The 12822-nt window shown below is 39.8% G+C and overlaps 1 protein-coding gene across 1 annotated transcript; it reads left to right on the forward strand.

Annotated features, from left to right (window-relative positions):
* The first annotated feature begins 6122 nt into the window (after positions 1-6122).
* Positions 6123-8307, forward strand: LOC122830019 (perforin-1-like). The gene is made up of 3 exons (XM_044115048.1): positions 6123-6147; positions 6311-6837; positions 6946-8307. The coding sequence occupies exons 2-3, from the start codon at positions 6311-6313 to the stop codon at positions 7163-7165; spliced, it is 747 nt and encodes a 248-aa protein (XP_043970983.1). The 5' UTR covers positions 6123-6147; the 3' UTR covers positions 7166-8307.
* Positions 8308-12822: the final 4515 nt, after the last annotated feature.

A 12822-nucleotide genomic window follows, 5' to 3' on the forward strand; every position in this document is an offset into this window, starting at 1 on the left:
AGAAGCAAAGCTGACCACAGGCAGACTGTGAGAATTTGTTGCTCGTCTACAATGTCTAGTTTTCCTTTACCTAGTGCAATCTTTAAAGAAACAATCAAACATAAAAAACATCCCCTTTCTGCTGTTGCAGTCTTCTAAGCAAAATCTTATGATATGAGAATCATGTTAAATTTTCATCATGAGATAACAATTTGTAAAGAATAGAGAATAGAAAAAGAGTACATTTTAACTTTAATACTACAAGTAATATTAAAAGAAAAAAATCAGGACAGTGGTCTCTGGTCAAAGCTGACAGGAAGTTAGTTAGTGTTAGTGTGGAGGACGCAGTGGACTGGGCTACATTGAGACAGATAATTTTCTGTTGCAACCCATGAAGAGAAAATGTCTGTTTGGTGAAATTATTTTTGCGTTTGACTGACATTCCAGATCACGTTGAAACTTAATGTAGGTTTGGACTTTGCTAGAATCATTTGCTACATTATCTTAAGTATTAAAATCATACGGAGAAAGGTTGCTGGCCCTGATGTGTATCGGGCCATTTTAGCATTTTGTACCATATGATGTTAAAAAAGACACACTAAGTACTAGAATACTATGAGTCGTTTTTCAGTTCATTAATAACCCCTTTTCAGAATAGATCCATAAGTAAATTTAATATAATGGTTTAAAAATCATATAATCAAGATGTTCAAGACAAGCAGCATTCATTAAAGCTTACATGAAAGCAGATAGTTTTCGAAAACATTTAAGGAAAGATCAAGTTTAGACAATAGTTCATAATAAATACAGGCAAAAGTTCATCAACAGCACTCTACTTTACTATGTGACTTATAGAAGATGTTTGGTCTTATTTTGAAGAGAAATATTTTAATTTACTAAGTAGTCTCATTACACCAGAAATGGCAACTTTCTTCATTCTGAAAGGAATGTCAAATTCTGAAAAATGCATAGGGCTAAAAGTTCACCAACAACAAGATGTGTAATTTTTTGTGGTTTTCTTAAGTTAAAGCTGTTGAAGATAATTTGCACGTGTCTGGCACCATTTTGTAGAAACGCTTCCTCTAAGGAGCATTGCCTGTCAAACTTATAAGCTTTTCAAAAACAAGATGTCTGATTATATAATACAATTTAATTCAGCAATTTTCTTTTAGCAGAATGCAACTCTGAGATCAGTGACTAAAAATATGAAATGCATCTGATGAGCTTCTTGTCATTTATTGTTTTTGTCTTGTATATTTTGTTACAATAATACTAAAACTAGATTTACGTCTGCAGGAAAATAGCTTCAATTTGTCTTGTTCTGAATCATAGTTGCTAAAACAATCTGCTAAACAGACATCATTGTGATCTAATAATCACAAGGGCATTTAAATGAGCATATATTAAGATTACTCTGCTGCTTGCAGGTTATTTTTAGGGATGTAACAGTACACCCTGTTCACAAGATAATACACAATAAGAGGCTCTTAATAAGAACAGGCTTCATTCTTGTTATCATAGGATACAGAACAAAAGCAGATAAACAATATAACAGCTGGATTGTGCATATTGCAGTAAGAGGAAGAGGAAATTTTGACAAATACCCAAAGGGAACTGGGGGCTCGTTTGCACAACAGGCACAGTTCAATCATTAAGTACCAGTTACACTATCAGATCCAACAAAGATAGACACAGTCATATAGATCTGATACCTGAACAGTCATATTTTGCAGAAGAACTAAGTCAAACCCTTGTTCCATTTGAGGGGGAAACTGTTTTACTGAGTGGATAAGAATGCAACTCTGTCTATATTCCCTAAACTGGTTCATAATCATAAGACAGCCACATAGGGTTCAGACTTTCAAGCAGCTCCAGTGAAGGTCCTCCAGACCTGATATTATATTAAGGCGGAATAAAAACTTTGTGTTCAAACCAGAATGCCCCAACATCGTCTTAATTTCTGCTGCGTTTGATCCCAAATTCAGTAGACTTAAATTTTACCTCCTGAATTAGTACTCAAAGTGCAAACCATGGTGCAAACCAAGACCCTAATGTAAAGAAATCAATGCAAACAAGTTTTGATCTAAAATCCAGTAAACAAGCAGACAACAAGAAGAAAACATTTTCCTGAACAATGGACTTCAATCATCATCTGACTCAAGAGCAAGTTAAGAAGAAAATCCAAAATAAAACCCACTCCTTTGGTGGAAAACCTTCAATATACTAACCAGAAAAAGGGTACTAGAGTTTTAGATCATACTGACAACCCCAGTTGCTCCGAGTCATTTGATTTTGGACCCATTGTTGTAAATAGCCATGACAAACTTAAATTCACGGTTTATGGCGACGATACAGTCGGACAGATGAAGGATGCTGTCCGACTCTGGCACAACATGCAAAGTCCTTTCTGTGCATTCCTGTCACCATAAGAACGACTGTTTTCAGCTCCTGGGTAAACAGGTACTAATGGCAGAGCAAGTCTGAGTTCTGAGCATGTAGATGCTGACTATAGTGAAATTTTTTTCTACTTAAGTTGATCTAAAAAGCTAGGTTATCATAAATATTGTTCACTATTCTTAAAAATGTAACAAAAATGTATTAATCTAAATTCAATATTTTGAAAATGCTATTTTCTGGGCAATAAACTCAAGCTTTTATGTTTTTTTGCCATGACATCTCCTTGGTCTGCCACCTTATCATGGTGGAGGGGTTTGAGTGCCCCAATGATAATGGGAGCTATGCTGTCTGGGGCTTCATGCCCCTGGTAGGGTCATCCATGGCAGGTGAGGGACCAGACAAAGTGCAGCCCGAAGACCCCTATGATGGAAAAGACCTTTGGACTTGGTGTTCCCTCGCCTGTACGCGGGTCACCGGGGCCCCACTCTGGAGCCAGGGAGGGGCATGATGGCGAGTGCCTGGTGGCCGGGCTTTTACCCATGGAGCCCGGCCGGGCTCAGCCCAAAGAGGAAACATGGCCCCCCCCTCCCATGGGCCCACCACCTGTGAGAGGGGCCAAAGGGGTCGGGTGCATTGTGTGATGGATAGCGGCCGAGGGAGGGTACCCTGGCGGTCTGATCCTCGGTTGCAGAAGCAAGCTCTTGGGATGTGGAATGTCACCTCTCTGGTGGGGAGGAGCCAGAGCTAATGTGTGAGGTTGAGAGGTTCTGGCTAGAAATAGTAGGTCTCACCTCGACGCATGGCTCTGGTTCTGGAACCTTTCTCCTTGAGAGGGGCTGGACATACTTCCACTTTGGAGTTGCCCAAGGTGAGAGGCATCGGGCAGGAGTGGGCATACTTGTTGCTCCCCATCTTGGTGCCTGTACATCAGGGTTTACCCTGGTGAACGAGAGGGTAGCCTCCCTCCGCCTACAGGTGGGGGGACGGGTCCTGATTGTTGTTTGTGCTTATGGACTAAACAACATTTCAGATTACCCACCCTTATTGGAGTCCCTAGAGGGGGTACTGGAGTGTGCTCCTCCTGGGGACTCCCTTGTTCTGCTGGGGGACTTCAACGCTCATGTGGGCAATGACAGTGATGCCTGGAGGGGCGTGGTTGGGAGGAACGGCCCCCCAGATCTGAACTCGAGTGGTTTTCTCTTGTTGGACTTCTATGCCCATCATGGATTGTCCATAACGGACACCATGTTCAAGCATAAGGGTGTCTATATGTGCACTTGGCACCAGGACACCCTAGCCGCAGTTCGATGATTAACTTTGTCATTATTTCATCGGATCTGCAGCCATACGTCTTGGACACTCGGGTGAAGAGAGGTGCGGAGTTGTCCACTGACCACTACCTGGTGGTGAGTTGGGTCCGCTGGTGCGGGAGGATGCCGGTCAGACCTGGCAGGCCCAAACGTGTTGAGAGGGTCTGCTGGGAACGTCTGGTGGAATCCCCTGTGAGACAGAGCTTTAACTTCCATCTCCGGCAGAACTTTGAACATGTCCTGGGGGAGGTGGGGGACGTGGACCATGTTCCATGCCTCCATGGTCGAGGCGGCCTATCGGAGCTGTGGCCGCAAGGTTGTTGGAGCCTGTCGTGGCGGCAATCCTCAAACCCGTTGGTGGGCACCTTCGGTGAGGGATGCTGTCAGGCTGAAGAAGGAGTCCTAGTGGGCCTTTTTGGCCTGTGGGACTCCGGAAGCATCTGATGGGTACTGGCAGGTGAAGCGGCATTAGGCTCGGGTGGTTGCTGAGGCAAAAAGTCAGACTTCCATACGGCTTCAAGACGATTCTGGTCCACCATCCAGCATCTCAGGAGGGGAAGTAGTACAGCACCAACACTGTCTACAGTGGGGATGGTGTGCTGGTGACCTCAACTCAACAAATCTCAAATCTCTGGGGACGAGGTTGTTGAGGTGGTCAAAAAGCTCCTTGGTGGCAGGGCCCCGGGGGTGGATGAGATCTGCCCGGAGTTCCTTAAGGCTCTGTTTGTTGTAGGGTTGTGTTGGCTGATGCGCATGGATATCGGGGGCAGTTCCCCTGGATTGGCAGACTGGGGTGGTGGTCCCCCTGTTCAAAAAGGGGGACAGGAGGGTGTGCTCCAATTACAGGGGGGTCACACTCTTAAGCCTCCCTGGCAAGATCTATTCCGGGGTTCTGGAGAGGAGGGTCCATCGGATTGTTGAACCTTGTATTCAGGAAGAGCAGTGTAGTTTTCGTCCTGGTCGTGGAACACTGGACCAGCTCTATACCCTCAGCAGGGTCCTGGAGGGTGCATGGGAGTTCGCCCAACCAGTCTACATGTGTTTTGTGGACTTGGAGAAGGCGTTCGACATTGTCCCTTGGGGAGCTCTGTGGGGGGTTCTCCGGGAGTATGGGGTACCGGGCTCCTTGATACGGGCTGTCAGGTCCCTATATGACCAGTGTCGGAGTCTGGTCCACATTACCAGCAGTAAGTCGGGCTCATTTCCGGTGAGAGTTGGACTCCGCCAGAGCTGCCCTTTGTCACAGATTTTGTTCTTGACTTTTATGGACAGAATTTCTTGGCGCAGCCAAGGTGTTGAGGGGATCCATTTTGGTGGCCTTAGGATTGCATCTCTCCTTTTTGCGGATGATGCGGTCTTTTGGCTTCATCGGGTTGTGATCTGCAGCTCTCGCTGGAGCTGTTTGCAGCCAAGTGTGAAGCGGCTGGGATGGCGATCAGTGCCTCCAAATCCGAGGCCATGGTCTTCAGCCGGAAAAGGGTAGAGTGCCTTCTCCGGGTCGGGGGGGAGTAGGAGGGGGCCTGCCCCAAGTGGAGGAGTTCAAGTATCTCGGGATGTTGTTCACGAATGAGGGAAGAAGGGAGCGGGAGATTGACAGGGGGATTGGCGCAGCATCTGCAGTCAAGCGGGTGCTATACCGGTCCGTCGTGGTGAAGAGAGAGCTGAGCTAAAAAGCGAAGCTCTCGATTTACCAGTCGATCTACGTTCCCACCCTCATCTATGGTTATGAGCTTTGGGTCATGACCGAAAGAACGAGATTACAGATACAAGCGGCCGAAATGGGTTTTCTCCATAGGGTGCCTGGGAGGAGTCAGTTGAGGTGGCTCGGGCATCTGGTCAGGATGCCTCCTGGGCGCCTTCCTGGTGAGGTGTTCAGCACGTCCCACCGGGAGGAGGCCCCAGGGAAGACCCAGGACACGCTGGAGGGACTATGTCTCTCGGCTGGCCTGGGAACACCTTGGGGTTTCCCCGGAGGAGCTGGAACAAGTGGTAGGGGAGAGGGAAGTCTGGGCCTCCCTTGTGAAGCTGCTACCCCCGTGACCCGACCCCGGAAAAGCGGAAGAAGACAGCTGGATGGATGGATGGATGGATGGATGGATGTTGCACTGTGAATTTGCATTTTAAAGTTCTAAACACTTGCATATTGGGGCATGTTTTAGCAAAAGTATCTACTGTTAAGCTTAACCAAAAATAATGACTAGGTTAATTGATTACTAAAATCATTGATAGCTACCATCCAAGTTGCTTTATTAACCAGCACAGAAAGGTTAAAAAAATGTTGGAAGTGGCAAAAAGTTTGAAAGAATTAACGAATATAAATTGCATAAGTATCCATATGTGATGTAACAGTAAACCCTGTTTACAAGATAAATAAGCTGATAAGAAAAGCTCCACCTTCACATCAATAGTATAAGAGCAGCCAGACACTTTAGACGATCAGAGCTTGCAGTCTTCTGTCAGAGTAAGACTTTAAAAACTTTCACCTAAACTGTCATTTTTGCTGTTCCAAATTCTATATATGGTTATTTACTAAATATCCTGAAGCAGAATTTTTCTGTGCATATGTGTATGTTTGTGAATCTTTTGCTATGCAATTTAAACATTTAAATTATTTTTTTTCACAGATGACTAGACTTCTGCAGCTCCTGCTCCTGACCTGGACATTCAGTCCTCTGTGTCTCTCAACCACTGTGAGTTTCATTGGTTCACCGGAGGAATGTAAAACTGCTCACTTTGTTCCAGGTTACAACCTGGGTGGAGAAGGCTTCGACATTGTCAAAATGCAAAGAAAAGCTGCCTATGTCATCGACACTGAAACATGGGACCTTGGAAATGGCTCTTGCAGAATGTATGGAAACAGCTACCAGAATGGAGAGAAACAAAAGATCCCAGTCTCTGTGGTGGACTGGAGAAATGTCCCGAAATGCAATTTGAAGGTCTCCAGTATGGTCTATGATTCTGTTGAATCTCTCGTCAATAGCTCCACATCATCTGTGTCCAACAACTGGAAAATTGGTCTTAATATTCCTTGTCTCCCAGTGGGTTTTGGTATTGGAGGTTCCCATTCCAAGGTGGCTGAATTTGGCATGGCAAAGTCAAAACAAGACCGCTACACCTTTACCAGCCATTCTGTTAGCTGTAGCTACTACAAGTGAGTGTCAAGGCAGAACTTACTATACAACTTTGCATTAAGCTGATATGCATAAAGTATGTCTGTGACAAAAAGTAACTTGTTTTATCTGTTTTCATTCCTTCACAGCTACAGACTGACAACAAACCCACCTTTGCATCACGAATTTAAAACGGCTGTGAAGTCTCTTCCTCCAAATACTTCTGGGTTACCATATCGCAATTTGATCGATACTTATGGCACACATTACATCACACAGGTTTTCCTAGGAGGGGAGATAAAAGCAACAACATCGATTAAGACCTGCGAGGCATCCTTAAAGGGCTGTCGGCTGCTGTCTGTCAGTTGAAGCTTCTGCTAACTTTGATACTATGGCAAGCATTAAGGCTATGTATGAAAACTGTCAGGAAAAAAAACAGAAACTGACCCATGGTCAAAGTTTCAACTCTGTGTTTAGTGAACGTATCACAGAAGTTGTTGGTGGGGACAAAAATGATGTTGTGTTCTTCCAAGGGTCTAATGATCCCAGTGTCCATATCGCATGGAAAGAGTCTCTTAAAACTACCCCTGACATCGTGAGTTACAACCTGAAGCCTCTGCACACAATTCTGCCAGATGGTCATCCTGCCAAAAGTGGGCTTAAAGAAGAGGTGGAAAAGTATATTAAGGAGAATGCAGTGCTAAAAAAATGTTCAGAATCCTGTCAAATTGGACACAGATCCAACAGCAGAGATCCCTGTGCTTGTGTGTGTAACGGCAACCAGAATATTAGGTCAAACTGCTGTCCAGCTGGAAAAGGTCTTGCAACATTGAGGGTGTACAATCTTTATGCTAGGGGACTGTATGGTGATTGTTGCTCTGAGACAGACGCTTCAGTGGTTGTTAAATATACTAACCAGGAAAAGCGTACTGAAAGGATAGATCATACTGACAATCCCAATTGGACAGAGTCATTTGATTTTGGACCCATTGTTGTAAATAGCCGTGACAAACTTACATTCACGGTTTATGACGACGATACATATTGGAAAAGGGACCTGCTTGGTAGTTGCTCCATTGATCTCCGCAGCGGAATCGTTTCAAACAGTTGCATGTTTGATCATGGTACATTTTTTTTTAGCTACTCAGTTGAATGTGCACCAAGCCTTGGTGGCAAACAATGTGAGGAGTACATTCCTTCTCCCATGGATCCGTCTTTGGCTAAAGTTTTCTACTCCAGAAACGGGGTTCTGCTTGGAGATTTAAATAAGGGGTTTGTTAAATCTGCTCCTCAGCCAGGTTTGGGCCAACTGTGAGACGACTGGATGATGACAAGGATTTTGATCTGAATCATTTTTGCTTTTGGCATTTCTATCTTTGACTTTTATATTAATTAAAAGAACATAGTTTGCAAATTCAGTCTAAATGTGATAATCTGTACGGATAACTTCTGTCTCTGTTTCTTCCTTTGTACTTGCAAATTACTGCAATAAAGCATTCATAAAGACAACAGTTGCTTCCATGTTGTAATTTGAGTATGACAAATAAATATTTTAACTTAAGAAGCTCCAATGCACATGATCAACAGAAAGTTATACAAAAATTTGTTGCTCATATGTTTTAGAAACACATTCAAATTCTTTTGCACAGTATATCAAAAATGTGGGATTTACATTAAAATGACAAAAGTGTACTGAGTATGAATTCTGCTTTACAAGGAAAAAAAAAAAGTATTGCGTGTCGAAAGTTCAATTTTCTGACACATAATAGTGGCCCCATAACAAAATTTAGCACCCCATCTGCAAGATGGCATCTTGATATGACATCTTTATAGAGCAAAATTGTCTTGGCACACAAAGACAACCAGCTTATCTGCCTGGTGTGACTGGAATACTAAGACAAGACATGTTGGGGTAGTATCTGGTTTCTTTCACCTGCACAATACCTCAAATGCCTGGCCCACCATGTTCATCATATTTAAAATGATATCCAAATCTGGTACCTGCATTTATAACTTGTGTGCTCAATTATTGTAATGCAAACTTAACTAAATGTCCAAAAAGTTATTTTTGAAGTCTACCATCTAATCCCTTATCCTGCAGTAGGAGATCTGACTGGAAATGTGAAAAAGACCCACATTTATTCTATTTTAGTATTAATGCAACGGCCTCCTTTAAAATTCAGAGATCAATGTAATCCTTCTCATCCTGTACACAGTTCTAGTTTTAGAAACTTTGAAAGATGTAATAATTTTAACAGCCTAATTTAGATTTGTTGTATTAATAATAAGACTTTCTATGTACTACAAGTGGTTATTTGATTTATAGAAGTGTACAAATCAGTGTAATAAACAAAACTATTTGTGCCAAACAGTTGTTACACAATAGCACCATCATGTGGATACTGAACATTACTGCCCTTTTATTAATCCCAACTTGGTTTTCAAAACATTTGCGGCTGCATCGTATGTAACTTTTACAAAAAATAAATAACTAAATAAATAAAATGCCTTTTTCGTTTTTTTTCTCTTTTTTTTAAACATATTTTTTCAAACTATTACCAGGTCATGACAGTATGAGACAGGTAATCTGAAGTAAAATTTTTAGCTATTGGAGTTATGCTTAAGAGAAATTAATTTAATCATAGAATGTCATGAATATATGTGTAGGGCTGCACCGATTGCAGTTTTCTGGCCGATTACAGATCTTTAAAAAGCCTGACCTGCCGATTTTGGCAGGTCAGTTAATAAAAGGAGAATGAATGACTGAATGAACATACTTTATTAATCCCAGAGGGAAATTCACATAACAGCACAAACACAATAAATAAAAGATATTTAATATTATTATATCATTAATATTATTTTTTGGAATTATGGAGAAACAATGCCTTCTTAAATTGCCATCCTGGTAAATTTGTCTATCATTAAAATACACACATTTTGATGCAACTGCACATGTTACAATGCAGAAATATATGGTAATACAACAAATCATTTGGGTTTATTATTAGGTTGAGAAAGAAATACAACATAAAAAAAATAATAGTATCAATAGACATAATTAAAGTTACGTGGAATGCAATCTCTTTGGAGGTCAGCGTTTGAAGTTTGACAACTATGACTAGGACTATGAACTGACTCAACACAGAGACTCAGACACACAAGAAAACTAGAAATAAATACACAGAGAAACATGGATCCTGACAGTACTGATAACTTCTGTCTCTGTTTCTTCCTTTGCAATAAAGATTCATAAAGACAACATCCATGTTGTAATTTGAGTATGACAAATAAATATTTTAACTTAAGAAGCTCCAATGCACATGATCAACAGAAAGTTATACAAAAATTTGTTGCTCATATGTTTTAGAAACACATTCAAATTCTTTTGCACAGTATATCAAAAATGTGGGATTTACATTAAAATGACAAAAGTGTACTGAGTATGAATTCTGCTTTACAAGGAAAAAAAAAATGTATTGCGTGTCGAAAGTTCAATTTTCTGACACATAATAGTGGCCCCATAACAAAATTTAGCACGCCATCTGCAAGATGGCATCTTGATATGACATCTTTATAGAGAAAAATTGTCTTGGCACACAAAGACAACCAGCTTATCTGCCTGGTGTGACTGGAATACTAAGACAAGACATGTTGGGGTAGTATCTGGTTTCTTTCACCTGCACAATACCTCAAATGCCTGGCCCACCCTGTTCATCATATTTAAAATGATATCCAAATCTGGTACCTGCATTTATAACTTGTGTGCTCAATTATTGTAATGCAAACTTAACTAAATGTCCAAAAAGTTATTTTTGAAGTCTACCATCTAATCTCTTATCCTGCAGTAGGAGATCTGACTGGAAATGTGAAAAAGACCCACATTTATTCTATTTTAGTATTAATGCAACGGCCTCCTTTAAAATTCAGAGATCAATGTAATCCTTCTCATCCTGTACACAGTTCTAGTTTTAGAAACTTTGAAAGATGTAATAATTTTAACAGCCTAATTTAGATTTGTTGTATTAATAATAAGACTTTCTATGTACTACAAGTGGTTATTTGATTTATAGAAGTGTACAAATCAGTGTAATAAACAAAACTATTTGTGCCACAACAGTTGTTACACAATAGCACCATCATGTGGATACTGAACATTACTGCCCTTTTTATTAATCCCAACTTGGTTTTCAAAACATTTGCGGCTGCATCGTATGTAACTTTTACAAAAAATAAATAACTAAATAAATAAAATGCCTTTTTCGTTTTTTTTCTCTTTTTTTTAAACATATTTTTTCAAACTATTACCAGGTCATGACAGTATGAGACAGGTAATCTGAAGTAAAATTTTTAGCTATTGGAGTTATGCTTAAGAGAAATTAATTTAATCATAGAATGTCATGAATATATGTGTAGGGCTGCACCGATTGCAGTTTTCTGGCCGATTACAGATCTTTAAAAAGCCTGATCTGCCGATTTTGGCAGGTCAGTTAATAAAAGGAGAATGAATGACTGAATGAACATACTTTATTAATCCCAGAGGGAAATTCACATAACAGCACAAACACAATAAATAAAAGATATTTAATATTATTATATCATTAATATTTTTTTGGAATTATGGAGAAACAATGCCTTCTTAAATTGCCATCCTGGTAAATTTGTCTATCATTAAAATACACACATTTTGATGCAACTGCACATGTTACAATGCAGAAATGTAAGGTAATACAACAAATCATTTGGGTTTATTATTAGGTTGAGAAAGAAATACAACATAAAAAAAATAATAGTATCAATAGACATAATTAAAGTTACGTGGAATGCAATCTCTTTGGAGGTCAGCGTTTGAAGTTTGACAACTATGACTAGGACTATGAACTGGACTGTGCAGTACATTGTCCACAAAGTGAGAGATTGTACTTTTCCAGCAGATTTAAGATGTAAAGATCAACCAAATGACAAATAAAGACCTTTTAGCTATTGATGTCTAAAACTTAATTTGCATGGGCCTTTTCATGTATCATTATGACAGACAATGTTTTAAAGTATACCGGATTAGCAAGCCAATAAACTTCAGGGTGTATTATACAGACATGTAATGCAAAAGAAACAGCAGCAGAGGGTGGGTCTTTTCATACTTTGAAAAAAATGTGGAAGGAAATTACAACTGTTTCAACTGCATGTCCTATGAACAACAACAACATAAATGTAATAATCAAATTTATAATTTCTTTCCTGTCTATGACATATACAATGTATATCTTTTTATTAATGCCTCTATTAGATTGTTATTTGAATCACAAAACTTATTGTTAAAATCAAGGAGAGAAACTTTTAACGTTGAGCTTTGTTAAAATCATGTCTAATCATGTCTAACAGTATTTTACTTTTGGAATACTGTTTATCTGCGTAGACACAAAATGTCTACAGTTAGTAAACTTAGCAAAAGTAAAAATCAGATGTTTACTTTGTGGCACTTCGTTACCAGAAAATATGCTTATATCTCTTAGCAACAGATTAACAAATACTATTGTTCAAAAAACATAAGATCTCTTCTTCTCTTTAGAAATTCTACTCATTTTATGCTATTTAAGAATTGTGCAGTTGGTGAATTTAGCAAAGTGAAAATGTACATTTTTGTCACTGGTGGTAAGTATATAAAACAGACATTCAACACAAAATATCAGATTTATACTTCATGGCAGTTCATTACCAGAAAAAAATGCTCATCTCTTAAAACCAAATCAATAACAAGTAATATTATTGTTTATAAAGCATAAGCTCTTTTGAAAAAACTGCTTATTTGCTTAGATACGAGAAATTTACAGTTAGAAAATTTTGCAAAAGTAAAAATCAGATGTCTACTTTGTGGGACTTTGTTACCAGAAAACAGGCTCATCTCTTAGCAACAAATTAACAACAAATATTGTTATTGTTCAAAAGTCATATGTACTTTAGCCTTATTTCAGCCTTGCTTTGTAAGTGACCTACGAGGTCACTGGAGGCTTTTATTTTGAAATTTC

Source organism: Gambusia affinis, linkage group LG04 (genome assembly GCF_019740435.1).
Source record: "Gambusia affinis linkage group LG04, SWU_Gaff_1.0, whole genome shotgun sequence".
Classification (NCBI taxonomy): Eukaryota; Metazoa; Chordata; class Actinopteri; order Cyprinodontiformes; family Poeciliidae; genus Gambusia; species Gambusia affinis.